This window comes from Drosophila miranda, chromosome XL (assembly GCF_003369915.1).
Source record: "Drosophila miranda strain MSH22 chromosome XL, D.miranda_PacBio2.1, whole genome shotgun sequence".
Taxonomy (NCBI): domain Eukaryota; kingdom Metazoa; phylum Arthropoda; class Insecta; order Diptera; family Drosophilidae; genus Drosophila; species Drosophila miranda.
Genome location: NC_046673.1, coordinates 22,185,651 through 22,198,547, shown reverse-complemented (window position 1 = coordinate 22,198,547; position 12,897 = coordinate 22,185,651). Strand labels below are relative to the sequence as shown.

Here is a 12,897-nt window from a genome sequence, read left to right as displayed (position 1 = left end):
CGCTATGCGCTATGCGCCTGCATATAATCTGTCTATCGGCATGTATTTGAAGTAATTAATATCTCGGACAATGGCAGTAGTTGACTGTTGATTGCCGTAGGTCATGTCATGACTCATGACTCATCATCCTCCAGGCCGGGCCCAGAAGTGGCTGTGAAGCAACCTGTTGGAGTTTCCACCATCATACCAGACTCGCTGTCGAGCGTGTTGCGAGCGATTGAGATGGCAAGACAATCAACAAGTTGTTCTCGAAAACTCTTAAGACCAAGAGAACCAGAGCCAGAGCAACAAGAGTCGAACCCCGACTGGCAACACCAGCAACAATTGTCCAAAACAAAAACACAACACGCAACATGCTGCACACGACACGTATTGCCACCCTGTCCAGGGGTGTCAGCCCGAATGGGGCTAGATTTCGAACAGGGGTTAAGGTTGGAAAATTATCGACACCAAGTAGGCCATGATTTGAAAATTACAGATGAAAATTACATTGTCTGAGTTTGAAAACACCCCAAAAAATTGGATTAAAATGATTTCTTTTGAGACGAAAGACGGAAAAACCATTCGTGCCGAGCTGGAAATGATGAAACGCTCCAGCGTGATACGCGCGATGTGCAGCGCCTGCCCTGAGGAGGGCGCGGAGGACGTCGTCATTCCGCTGCGCGGCATACGCAGTTGTGTGCTGTTGAAGATCCTCTTATGGGCCCAGTTCCACAAGGACGACGAGGAGCCCGCTTGGGTGAACAAGCCGTATCCCATCCCAGTCCTGGAGGTCGAAGTGCAGACCAGCGATTGGGACAAGGAGTTCCTTCGCTGGGACTTGAACCATGTCTGTGCGATGCTGGAGGGCGCCAATTACCTAGAAATCAATTGGCTGATGAAGCTGTGCATTCAGAAGCTATTCTTCAATCGCTCCAGGCTCACAGCCTTCCAGTGGAATACATATTTGAAAAATATACAGCCGTTTGTCAAGTTCGCGGTGATTATTGGCAACTCAAAGGACAGTCCCCAGAACCACGACTGGGAGTGGTACAGCGATAAAAATATCAACTTTTAAAAATATGTCTTCAGGTAAAGTCAAATGACTGGAAACAAATCAAAGCTCATATAAAAGTCCATTCAATTCTCTTTACAGCCCATCAATTTGTGTGGATATCTTCGATGAAAAAAAAAAAAAATGAAGTACATACAAATTCGAAGAAGATATCCAACTGAATCCTGGCCTACTTAGAGCTGATATTTTGTGGTGCTGAAATTTTGTTTGATTCTCGCATTAAAATGTGATTGTCTATTGACTGCGATAGCGCCATGTGTGTGTGTTTTTTCCTATTAGAAATGCTCTCCCTTTGCACTACCGTCGAGAAGAATAACGGCAGTAAACTGCTGACTAATTGCTAGAACAGAGACGGGCTGATGGCTAGATGAAGCAGAGCCTCTGCCAGAGGCACTCGTAAATGCTGTTGCTGCTGTCAATTATTTGTTAACCAAGTGCAGCCAGAAGCCCGCTGAAGTCAGTGTCCATGTTAACCCAAAGCTGGGGGGCTGGCTACCTGGGCCATAAAAGTATATAGCGGCTTTCTATGATAGCCTGCAGACAGAATCCTCCGCTAGTTGCCTAAGCCCCCACATGCGCAACTGAACAATAAATGTTTGCCCGCAGAAAAGTGCTTTATTTTGCCATTAATATTATTATATACATAGGTATGTCCAGGCCTCTCGGCAGTACAAATATAAGCTGATTGAGGGCCACAATCTCTTCATTCCACTGCAGATTCATCTTGTGCTCAAGGTCGTGCCACAAGACCAGTAGGAGTAGCCGGCTAGCGTCGAGGATTTTGTGCCAGTGGCACTTTGGGTGGCATGGGTTCGGCCTTATCCAGTCCATTTGTCGCCCTATACCGCTCCAGGGTGTCCAGTGAGCGACTGAGTTCCTTCTTAATAACGTCCTCGAGAATTTAAATGCTGGAAATCTGGAAAATTCGTTGCTCTGCCAATACATTTCGATTCGTGTATGCACTTAGGAATCGGACCCCTTTGAGGTCTTCTCGTGGTGTCGTAGCATTCTTGTTTGTTAATGGAAATAGTCCAATAGGTCCAATTGATCAGTGTGTTAATGGCTAAGTCTGTCTGCCACTCTCGTCCTCGACTATCGATACGACTATCTCTCCCAGTGGGGATTCGCTCTTAAGGGTGGGTGCTCATGTACTCATAGAGAGCGCATATATAAGTATTGATGTATTCTAATCAAATAGGTCATTAGGTGGAAGGGGGATATAACTATAACTATCGGTGGTGGTTCTTCTCTGTCTCTCTATATTTTTCCCATCGATCGCGGTCTCTGTTGTCTGTCTTATAAAAGTACATGATCACATGTACATTTTCTAAATAATTTCGCCAAAAACAAACGTTTATTTCAAATCTTATTCTACAGCTTATTCGTTTAGATCTATCTGCATAAATGTGGATTGGGTAATGACTTGCAAAAGGATCCATAGGACATACATATGTACGCCGTAGAACAAATCTGAAGACTGGGGTTACTGAGGTCTCTGCAGGGTTCTCATGTTTTTGAAGCGATGTATATTCAGGTTACTGGGCACATCTTTTGCATGTTCTCCAAGATCTCTTCGAGCTTCACCAGATATGTGATATCGTTGGCTACGATCCCTCAACCTCCATCTTCTCCGTTGAACAAAACCGTAAAATTACACGATTCGGGCTAGAGCTTCATCCGAAATCTGAAAGGGATTCAATTAATATTTTGCTAATTTGTATGTGGATTTTAAACAAATGGTTACATCACGGTAAATTATCTCCAGGGAACTGCTTACTCCTCTATTGTTATTGGACCCAGTAGAAGGGCATGATATTCCGAGCAGGAGGAGTCGGGTTTCAGGATTTTCCTCTCCTTCCAACTGAGCACTTGTCGGGCTTTTCAGAATGTTCCTCTCTGCTGAGGCGGAGGTGGCTCTGGCCGGAAAGAATCATGATTGAATAGCATTTTGCAGACATCTTGCAGACTAGGCTTCCTAGGACACCAACCCCCGCCTCACTCGCTTTGCCGGAACTAAAAGCTGCCAAAGCTTTGGCAGCGAGCGAGCAAACCAGCTTTTTGGCCTATGCTTTTCTGTGAAAGCTCTCACCCAAGATTGTTACTGTTCGAGCTTTAAAGGCTTGAAAGCTTAAATCGTTAAAGGAACAAAAGTTAAGGTGAAAAGCTCTATGTTAAGAGCCTGAGAGCTTTGAAGTTTGAAGCTTCCAGTGAATGTTAGACGACTGTTAATTTAAGGAAATCGTTTTCTTTATTTAATTGTGTATGCAGATGATGCCTCAATTGGCGCTCGCTTACGTCTACTATAAGTAATCGTTATAATAAGTAATTTTAATTTCTGTTGTGTATACCGTTCTTCCCCGCTTGCTCCTTGCCTTCTTCCTCTTCTTCTGTTCTTTAGTCGTAATATTAAGCACGAGATACAAGTAATCTTAAACACAATAGAGATTGAGAGATACACATACAGGTGAATTATTACTAAGACAAAACTGACTCTTATACTCTTTGAAGGAAAAGTTCTTTGAAGAGTGCCAACCAGCAGGATGTCTGAGGCTTGTTTAATATTTGATACACAACAGAATAATCGTCTAATGGAGTGCAAATGGAGTACAATTGATGTTCTATCCGGTATTCAACTGAATTTTGGCCTTAACTTTAAGCTCAACTGTTTCATAACTAATTCAAGGACTCGACACATCCAATGAGGGGTTCCTCTACATGTTGCAGAACCAAAACCCTTTTTCAAGCACAATGTTTGGCAGGGATAATGTACTGGGAAAGTAAATTACTTTGTTGCCATTGTTCTTCACTCTTTTGTCATCCACTGAATGTACACGGATGCGAGGAAGGCTTCTCCTTCTGGCTGGCTGGCACCACTTCATTTTCCTACTCGTCTTCTATCGGAGAGCTACGCGGATGAGTTGGAAGTAGGAGTATTATTTAACTTCTTTTGTTCTTTGCCGAGACAAATTGAATCTTCGATTTATGCATATGTTTATGTACACATATATATATTTCGGTAGGTACATATATATTTTTGTATATTTAAAACTCTTTTAATGTAACTTGTAATTAATTTAAACATTGATTGCTCTTGCGTTGTGACAATAATTTACTATATACTCGTAATCGATTTGTCAATATATCGTATGTATGTAAACGTATAGTTCATTCAATAAATATATATGTATGTATCTGCTACATCATTTGTGTATTTGATTCTTCCTCTGCCCTGCCTCTTCTCGCCCTCTCTCTTTGTCCTCCCGTCTTGATTATCATTGACTACTTTTAATAATAAAAAAATTCTCTAGTATTCCTTCCTTTAATTCCATATATTTAGATATTGTTTCTTCGTCGTCCAGCGACATTTTTCCATCAAGTCAAACAGAGTAAAGAGAGACTGAAATGATTTTGGGAATATTTTCCAAGCTTCTTTCAAACTGCCAAACATTTCCCCTCAAAACCCAAAATTTTCGTATATTTTCTTTCTTTTTTTTCTTCTTTTTTTTACCGAAGCAAAGTTCATTCTATGTACAGTCTAGAGCTTACAATATAACGATTTGGGATACATTCTATATACTATTTAAGCAATAACAACATCAAGACTTTTGTAAAATAAAACGCCTTCGCCTCTACCTTCGCCTAAGACATCTTGAAGGTTTTGTTTAACCTTTCGCTTAAGGCTAAATTCATTTCTAGGTTTGCATTTCGTTCAGAATTTGTGGGTTTAATAAGTGGTATTTTGGGGGCTATTTTGGATGGTGATTTGGAGGCGGAGGAGGAGTGGAATCGTAGCTCGAACTAAAGACTCGCTGCTTTGCTGGGCCGGGCAGGCAGCGAGTCAAGTTCAAAAATATTTTCCAATTTTCCAGAGTACTCGTTTTTGTGGATAAATATTCTCATCTTAGACTAGGAATTTCTCTTTATTAATATATTTTTTTTTGTATAGTTTTAGTTTATTTTCATGTGGCTTTTGTTGCTTTCTAGGTACATGGTACATTTGTCAACTCTCTTGAATTTTGATTGCTCTTGTTGATTGAATCAAACGAAGGTTATTTTTCTTCTTTTTTTTCTGGTGGAATAAATTATAAAAGATCAAAAAACACCTGAGGATTTCCACGTTTTTGATTGAATGGATTTGAGTTCAGATCCGTAGATTGTACAATATATAGTCTGTGGGCTTGTCTTAGTATTTTCATATTTTCATATATTCATTTTGGTAATTGGTGGTTTTTGGCGGTTCACAAATCTACACAACATCCAAAAAAAATGAAGAGTAGTTGCTAGATTCTAAGTAAATAAATGTTTGTCCTTCTGGCTTAGGTTTTGTCCACTAAATATTTACTAATTAATCAATTCCTGAATATACAATATATTGATTTAATTTCATTTTATATCATTAGTTATTGGTTATATATATATATATATATACTATGCTCGTATATGGATTCATTTCGTAGGCATATGAATTGCTGAGCGTACCTGTCTGTAAATAGATGAAACAAATATTTGTCAGCAAATGTACATTATAAAATTAAATCATATATGCGGCATATGCGGCATGCTGACGAGAAACTTCATTGGAATGCCCAAAATTTGTTTGCCTAATTTCCTCTCTCTGTGCTGTGCTGTGGGCAATGGGGTCACTGGGGGGGGGGCCCAGACTGTGGCCTATTTATATTGCATTTTGGTTTTGATTTGTGATAATCCGTTTCGGATAATGGCCCAAAGGGATGCGTTTCAATTAAAGTCAGTCGAGCGCATTAAACGAGCTTTATTGAGCAGCAAACTGTGATCCAGGGGCCCCAGCCAGTGGCTCTAGCCATTAAAATCACGCTCTAGCTCTGGCATTGGCATTGGCACTGGCCTCGGCATAGCCATTGGCATTGATGCAGCTGTTGCTGTTGCAGCATATTACTCATACGCCACGTGGCGGCAGCTACGAAAATGGAAGTTTAAAGGAAATGTGGCCAAGTAGTTAAGTTCATGGCGATGCTCGTCGTCCTTGGCCCCCATTTCGCCACCCAGTCGTGCATGTCCTTGGGACAAGGTTGCATTTCATTATGCAGGGACAATGCAGGAAAAAAAGAAAGAACAAATAAAGACTATTAGACAAATATAAAATATAAATAAACCCCACGGCTACTTGCAGACCCTTTGAAAAATGTAACAAAAAGGAACAGCTATTAATAGAAGATTGCACATATATATAGATTGAAACAAAGAGAACTCACCTGGATAGCAAATTCACGTCAGTCCATAAATAGCTTTTGTATCGGAAGGTTTTTCAAGTGTTGCGCTTTATTTTCGTTCAAATGGAATGTCTCTTTGCCAGTTTTTGAGTAGTTTTTGGTTGCTCCTTCTTCGTTTCGGGCGTCGTCTGCTGTAATTCTGGGTGTGGCGGAGAGGAGGATGCTTAGACGTGGCACATTGCACAGGTGTTAACCGAAATTGCTGCCAATCAAAGCGGCTAACGGTGTGGTGCGATTTTTTTCTTTCTTTCATTATTGCTTGCTCTCTCTCTCTCTCTCTGTCTCTGTCTATTACACTCTTTTCGGTTTAACTGCAGTTTTTCCTTTTTGGTTGTTTTTGTTTTTATTGCTTTTGCCCGATTTTTGCGGTTTTTTCTTGCGGCAGCCGCGAAAAGCAATTTCCCGCAGAAAGAAGCAGACCAAACAGCAACACAGCACAAAGAGGGTGAGTGGGAGGGAGAGAGGGAGAGGGAGAGAGGGGGCGTGAACCGAAAAGGAAAACAAGAAATGTTAATAAAGGTCCAGTTCGAGTAGCAGAGTTCCAGAATGTTCATTGTTCATTCGTGTGTGTGTGTGTGTTTTGTTTGTCCTTGTGTGTGTGTCTGTGTCTGTGTGTTTATATTGCTCAGTATCCGACCAGTGACCGACCACCCGACCACCCTACCACTCCATCTACATCTCGCCCCTGGTGTCTGCGTCCGTGTCCGTGTGTTTCCGTGTCCGCGTCCGCGTCCGCGTCCTCCGTCCGTCCGTTGCCCGCTTATGTCTGCACGGGCACATTGCTGTCCGCCTCCTGGAGCACTGGCGCAGTCCAGACACCGCTGCCGCTGCGCGTCTTCCGCTGCTGCACGATCCCGTCCATTATGTCCAGCTGCAAGTTGTGTACGCTGCCGCGATGATCCGTCAAGGGGGGCCCGGCGATAACGCTTCCCCGGCGACTGCCACTGCAAAGGAACAGAATAAAGATCATAAATACATATACTGTGAAAAATACCCTCAATACAGGCTCCGGTTTTCATTTTCGCAAAAATGTTCCGATTAACATTTGAAAACGCAAAAATTGGTGCTCCCGTTTTCACAAAACGCTACATTTTTCCGTTTTCAAAGCAACATAACGAATCTTGGTTGCAAAAGGAAGATGCCTGACACTGTGGACGTCTCAAATAAATGAATATGCATACGAGTGTGTATCATATATTATGTAAATATTTTTCTATAAATAAGTTACAAGAATAGCGCCATTTCTCAGACTCAAGCATAGGGCAGACGTGAGACCGTCGCAAGGGAGTCTCCGACGGGGTTCTGACACAAACCTATCGAGTTTGTTGACCGAATGCTATGCCTAGTCCTGAAAAGCTTCCGAATTCTAAAGATCGAATTAATGTCCACGTTTTTCTTTGCTTTTTCGGGCATCCCGGGCAGTACCACCCCGATTTCGGAACGAACGCTCGCCACATTCATTTTAAAATAATCCCACGGAAAAAGATTCCGGTGGAGTCAAATCTGGAAATCTGGGGCCTCATTGCGGGGGCCAGTCAATGAAGTAGCAGCCGATTAATTTGATTAGTCATGACATGTTTGTTAAATGATAATTCAGTGACATTAAAGCCATGAATCACTTCACAAAGCAACAAATCGCCGAAATAATAAATACACCCAGAGAAAAAATCACCTTAAGTGCCCCCCAAGAGTGGAAGTGTCCCATCTCTTGTTTTAACCCATAAACTCGGTCCTTGATTGATGTTTTTATACCCGATACTCAAAATGAGTATTGGGGTATATAAGATTTGTGGTAAAAGTGGATGTGTGTAACGTCCAGAAGGAATCGTTTCCGACCCCATAAAGTATATATATTCTTGATCAGCATCAATAGCCGAGTCGATTGAGCCCTGTCTGTCTGTCCGTCTGTCCGTCCGTCCGTCCGTCCGTCCGTCCGTCCGTCCGTCCGTCCCCTTCAGCGCCTAGTGCTCAAAGACTATAAGAGCTAGAGCAACGATGTTTTGGATCCAGACTTCTGTGATATGTCACTGCTACAAAAATATTTCTAAACTTCACCCCGCCCACTTCCGCCCCCACAAAGGACGAAAATCTGTGGCATCCACATTTTTAAAGATACGATAAAACCAGAATCGTAGAGGATGACTATATGTTTTAGAATGTAAGATCTCAACCAGATCGTATAATTATTATAGCCAGAATCAAGAAAACAATTTCATTCTTTCTCGCTCTGTCTCTCTCTAACACACAGGTTTCATGGTCAGTTTTGCCAATTGCAAAATATGAGTTCAAGGATCTCAGAACCTATAAGAGCCAGAGCAACCAAATTTGGTATCCACACTCCTGTGATATTGGACCTTGACCGTTTCGTGTCCAAATTTCGCCAGACCCCCTTCCGCCCACGCAAAGGACGAAAATCTGGGGCAACCACAAATCTCAGAGACTATTAAGTCTAGAGTAACCAAATTTGGTATCCGCATTTCTGTTAGATCTCACTATAAAAGTATATCTCAGAATTTCGCCCCACCCCCTTCCGCCCCCACAAAGAACGAAAATCTGTTGCATCCACAATATTTCAGATTCGAGAAAACTAAAAACGCAGAATCATAGATAATGACCATATCTATCAGACTGCTGAATCTGGATCAGATCGGATAATTTTTATACCCAAAAGGAACAAATCAATTTGCACTGGCTACGCAGCGCCCGACGTCACGCTCAGATTGATTTTCTGTCTCTCTCGCACTCACTCTTTGTCGTGTCGTTTAATATTAGCGGCGTCTGCCGGAGGAGAGCCATACTGACTTAGTATCGGGTATAACTGTAGAGTTGCGGTGTCCGCAGCAACTCACAACGTTCCCCCTCGTTTTATTTAAAAAACTGGTCCACTTAAATTTCAAAGACAAAGTTTTATAAAACTAAATCCTCATTTATGGAAATCGGTTGGTAAATGCCAAAGTTATTCAAAGTTTAAATACCGACCCAGGAAATTTCCTTGTTTTTGCCAGTGTAGGCAAAGAGAGAGAAAGAGAGAGAGCTGGTGGGTCTGCGGTTATCACTTTAGCATAAATTAAAAAATTTCCACCCACCCCGCCTCCCTTCTCCTCCCCCCGCACTGGACCACTATCGTCGTGCGCTTTGTTTCTATGGCCATCTGTAGTTGGGGTCGTAAAGTGCGTTGAGCGTTTAATGGACACGTGACGCGGTAAAATTTTCCGGTCAAGTGCCGCAGAGGGCTGCAGTTTGAATGCCTGCCAGCACGGGGGCAGGCAGAATTCGTACAAAGTCAAGCCGCAAGCGTCATGGATGCGGTTCGGTCGAGAATTCTCCTACAAAGTGGAAGTACTCAGAAAAATGATGGCCAAACTGGCATTCAAAAGTTCGCCGTAATATTTTTTAGCTTCACTAAAATTCTCTGCATCCCCAACGTTTTTTTTTTTTTTTTGCGAGTACTTGCACTCCTTAAAGTTTTAAAAAAAAGTGGTTAAAAGTTACCAAAGTTTTTGCCTAAAAATACACTCATAAATGATTAAATTTTAATGAATTTTTTTGGGTTTTCTTGTTTTTTACGTCTTGTACGGCTTCAAATTAAACATTTCTCTTATTGATACCCGATGGTGATTCTTTTGAGTATTAAATACCAGAAAGAACACGTTACAACTCGTCAGGAGATATTTTTTTGAGCAAGGAGCTCTTAAGCTATGGAGAATTTGCTATATGGCTATCTCCGATCAAGTTTCAATGGCTAATATTTAATATTATTTATTATAACTATTAAAAAGCTAGGTGGCAATCCCCCTGCACTCTCGCTTTGCACGTGCGCCAACCCCTGGCTAACTCGCTACTCGTTACTCGCTACACAAAGCAATTTATATTAAATAGAGAAAAAACAGCTAATATAAACATTTTGTTGTATATTATCTTATTGCCGGATCCGAGCAGAGTTGCAAAGTAATGAAGCCATTGGGATTTCTCTGAAGTTTCAGTGAATTCATTTCCAGCAATCGATTGCTGGTTCATAAGTTTATTTGGCAATGGCCGGGCCAGGCCCACTTTATGATACTGTCGATATGCCTGCAGCAACTCCACTCACTCTTCATTTTAACCGACTGCCACCCTACTCCCCTTGATCCGTGCAGATAGGAGCCGACCCCCATTAGGGGGTACCAGCATTTTGCTGTCACAGCACAAGAGCTTCGAAACAGCCGGCGGCACAATTCAATTAGGCCACGAACATAGAGCCATATACTCGTACTCGTATAGAGAAGAGGGAGAAGAGAATGGTACGCTCTGTGGGAAGGAGAGATGGCGGAAAAATTACGGAAGCTGTGGTCTCGTGTCCGTTGCGTCCCTGCCTGGACTTCTGCTCGCTAATGGGTCCTGCCCTTGCTGACCCTTCCGCCCTTAGATGACAAAAAGGTTAAATTACCTGATCGAAGCACCGGAAATGGACTCGCGACGATTGCGTCCAAAGAGCGTCGGGGGCACGGCCGAGATTGTGACCACCGAGTGGCGCCGGCCTCCGGCCGCGGGATTGGCCTTCTGCGAGAGCGTAGCCAAAAACTCCACCTCCTTGGGACTGAGGCCGCCGGTCTCGCCGCCCACCTCTGAGAGACGACGCACCTGGCTGGCCGTGATCCCCTCGGTTATCTGGAGCGAGGGCAGCGAGTGCTTGCGGCGCTGCTGCATGTCTGGGAAGGGGCATAGCAGATACGGATTCACCGGCGAGTCCGGCTCGGAGTCGTCGCTGTTCGAGCGCTTGGTGGTGGCGCCCGGATCGCAGCCGCCAGCGGCCCCCTCCAGATCGTCGCCATCCTCGGGGGCATGCGACTCCTCGACGACAATCAGCGGCTCCTGGGTGCTGAGGTTGAAGACAGGCGTGAATGAGGATCGACGCATCTTGCTCAAATCTGCAGCGAGAGAAGAAAGGAAAGAGATTTGTTATATATTCATTCGCTCTTCACATAAAGTACATTGCAAAATAGCGAGTAGCGAGTAACGAGCCAAGTAACCGGTACAGTAACCTTTCTCTTTAAAAGTTTTGTATCTTTAAAAGTGAATAGCCAATAATAGACACAGTTCGGTAGCACCTAGTCCGATCAATCTTCCATGTCACGCTAATCAGTTAGTTGTGAACTCGAATTAAATGAATTAAATTAAATTAAATTAGTTGTCATTGTAGGTCGGCTTGTAAACACCATTCAGATGGCCATCATTTAATCTATTGACACGACATGGCCAAATCGCATGTTCCGCGAGAATTCTATATAAATTCGGCCTCGAATGGAATGCAGTACGGACTCAGATCAGAGGCACAACCATGTGGTACTGGACATTGCTGGCTCTGCTGGCTGTCAGCATTTCGATGGCGGCGTCGCTCAACAGCAGGCCGGTGAGTGGCAAGGAAGGGTAAGCCATTGAGACTAAAATCCGCTCTTTAGAAGTCCTGGACCTACACACTGAAGGAGACCAGCAGTCGTAGCAGCAACGAGAGCATCGTGAAGGCCGACACCCGCATCGAGCGCATCGGTCGGGCGGAGTTTGCCCTGAGTGGATCCCTGTTTATTGGCATGCAGGTGCCCGACGACCTGGAGGTGGAAGTTCTCGCCTATCGCAGCCCGGACGGGGGGGCCAACTACAAGCTGCAGCCCTACTCGCTGCCCCGCCAGGGAATCTATGCGGCGATGAACAGCTTCTACAAGGACATGATCATGGAGAGTGTCGCCTCTTGCTCGAATTTGCCCCAGTTCACCGGGGAACTTACGGTGCTGGCGGCCCAGACATTCAATTACGATAAGTGCCAGATAAGTACCGATTCATTCCCCCAGTACTTGCCCGATGGCTGGTACAAGCTCAACTTTGTCACATACGGCCTCGTCGAGGTCGTTTGGGAGCTAATCATCAGCATTGAAAAGAAGACCCTCTAGTCTCTGACGCCAGAATCTGGAGATCTTTCAAATAAAGGCAGCAGCTATGCAGGCTTTTAAAGAGCGGCTTCGTTTTTATTTTTGGGTTGATGAAATCTGTTAAATATTTTTAATATTTTTAATAGTTTACGATTGCAATGGTATCTCTCTGTGCAAAGTTCTGTAGAGTTCCAAGAGCTTTTCACCAACCAAAACTGAATGTGGCCCCGAGTGTTCACCTGTCTGTTTATTTTTTCCATTTCCCTTTCACGTTTTAATTAGTCCTTGTTCAGTACTCCCTATGTATTTCGTATATTTCGCACAAAGCGAATGTCCTGCGAGACTGGCAAAACAGACGAAAAACAAACAGCCCCAAATGGCTCAATTAACTCAATTGAATTCAAAATGAAACAGAGCAAAAAATATATACAAAATGTGTAAAAGTAAAACCCTTTCGAGTTTGCAGAACAATAGCGAACCTCCACCAGCATATTCTCCGTAGCCCCTCCGTAGCTCCCCCCCGTAGGAGGCTTATGAAAAATGTACCTTCTGGGGGGTGGGATATTGAGCTGACGCCTCGCACAGTGGGGCCTTCTGAACGAATATTTTCATGAGTCAAACTGTCTTTGAAAGGAAAAACTTACAAAATGTAGTCTGCAGGAGTACATGATTCTACGATAACCAGAAAGCT

General features: G+C 43.4%; 3 protein-coding genes across 4 annotated transcripts in view; 2 read left to right on the top strand and 1 right to left on the bottom strand.

Moving 5' to 3' along the window:
* Positions 1-435: 435 nt before the first annotated feature.
* LOC108151861 (S-phase kinase-associated protein 1-like) lies at positions 436-1,301 on the top strand. Its single transcript, XM_017280752.2, has 2 exons — positions 436-1,071; positions 1,136-1,301. The coding sequence occupies exon 1, from the start codon at positions 479-481 to the stop codon at positions 1,055-1,057; it is 579 nt and encodes a 192-aa protein (XP_017136241.1). The 5' UTR covers positions 436-478; the 3' UTR covers positions 1,058-1,071; positions 1,136-1,301.
* Positions 1,302-3,277: 1,976 nt separating this feature from the next.
* Positions 3,278-12,897, bottom strand: part of LOC108163342 — a 52,752-nt gene continuing 43,132 nt past the window's right edge. Inside the window, exons 2-4 of one of the 2 annotated variants that reach the window (XM_017298583.2) lie at positions 10,730-11,210; positions 6,286-7,247; positions 3,278-5,537 (exon numbers count right to left, since the gene is read on the bottom strand). In XM_017298583.2, the coding sequence (XP_017154072.1) occupies positions 7,064-7,247; positions 10,730-11,199 (654 nt within the window). In that variant the 5' untranslated portion in view covers positions 11,200-11,210 and the 3' untranslated portion in view covers positions 3,278-5,537; positions 6,286-7,063. Of the gene's footprint in view, positions 5,538-5,569; positions 6,091-6,285; positions 7,248-10,729; positions 11,211-12,897 lie in introns of those variants that run through there. The other variant, XM_033397048.1, reaches the window with a different exon arrangement.
* Positions 11,586-12,279, top strand: LOC108163349. The gene is made up of 2 exons (XM_017298593.2): positions 11,586-11,692; positions 11,742-12,279. Exons 1-2 carry the CDS (start codon positions 11,621-11,623, stop codon positions 12,225-12,227), a joined length of 558 nt encoding a protein of 185 aa, XP_017154082.1. The 5' UTR covers positions 11,586-11,620; the 3' UTR covers positions 12,228-12,279.

Excerpts from the sequence above, each read along its gene's own strand:
- LOC108151861 (XM_017280752.2), top strand. The coding sequence starts at position 479 with ATGAAAATTACATTGTCTGAGTTTGAAAACACCCCAAAAAATTGGATT.
- LOC108163349 (XM_017298593.2), top strand. The coding sequence starts at position 11,621 with ATGTGGTACTGGACATTGCTGGCTCTGCTGGCTGTCAGCATTTCGATG. Across the intron at positions 11,693-11,741 it reads CGTCGCTCAACAGCAGGCCG|AAGTCCTGGACCTACACACT; the intron begins GTGAGTGGCAAG and ends TCCGCTCTTTAG.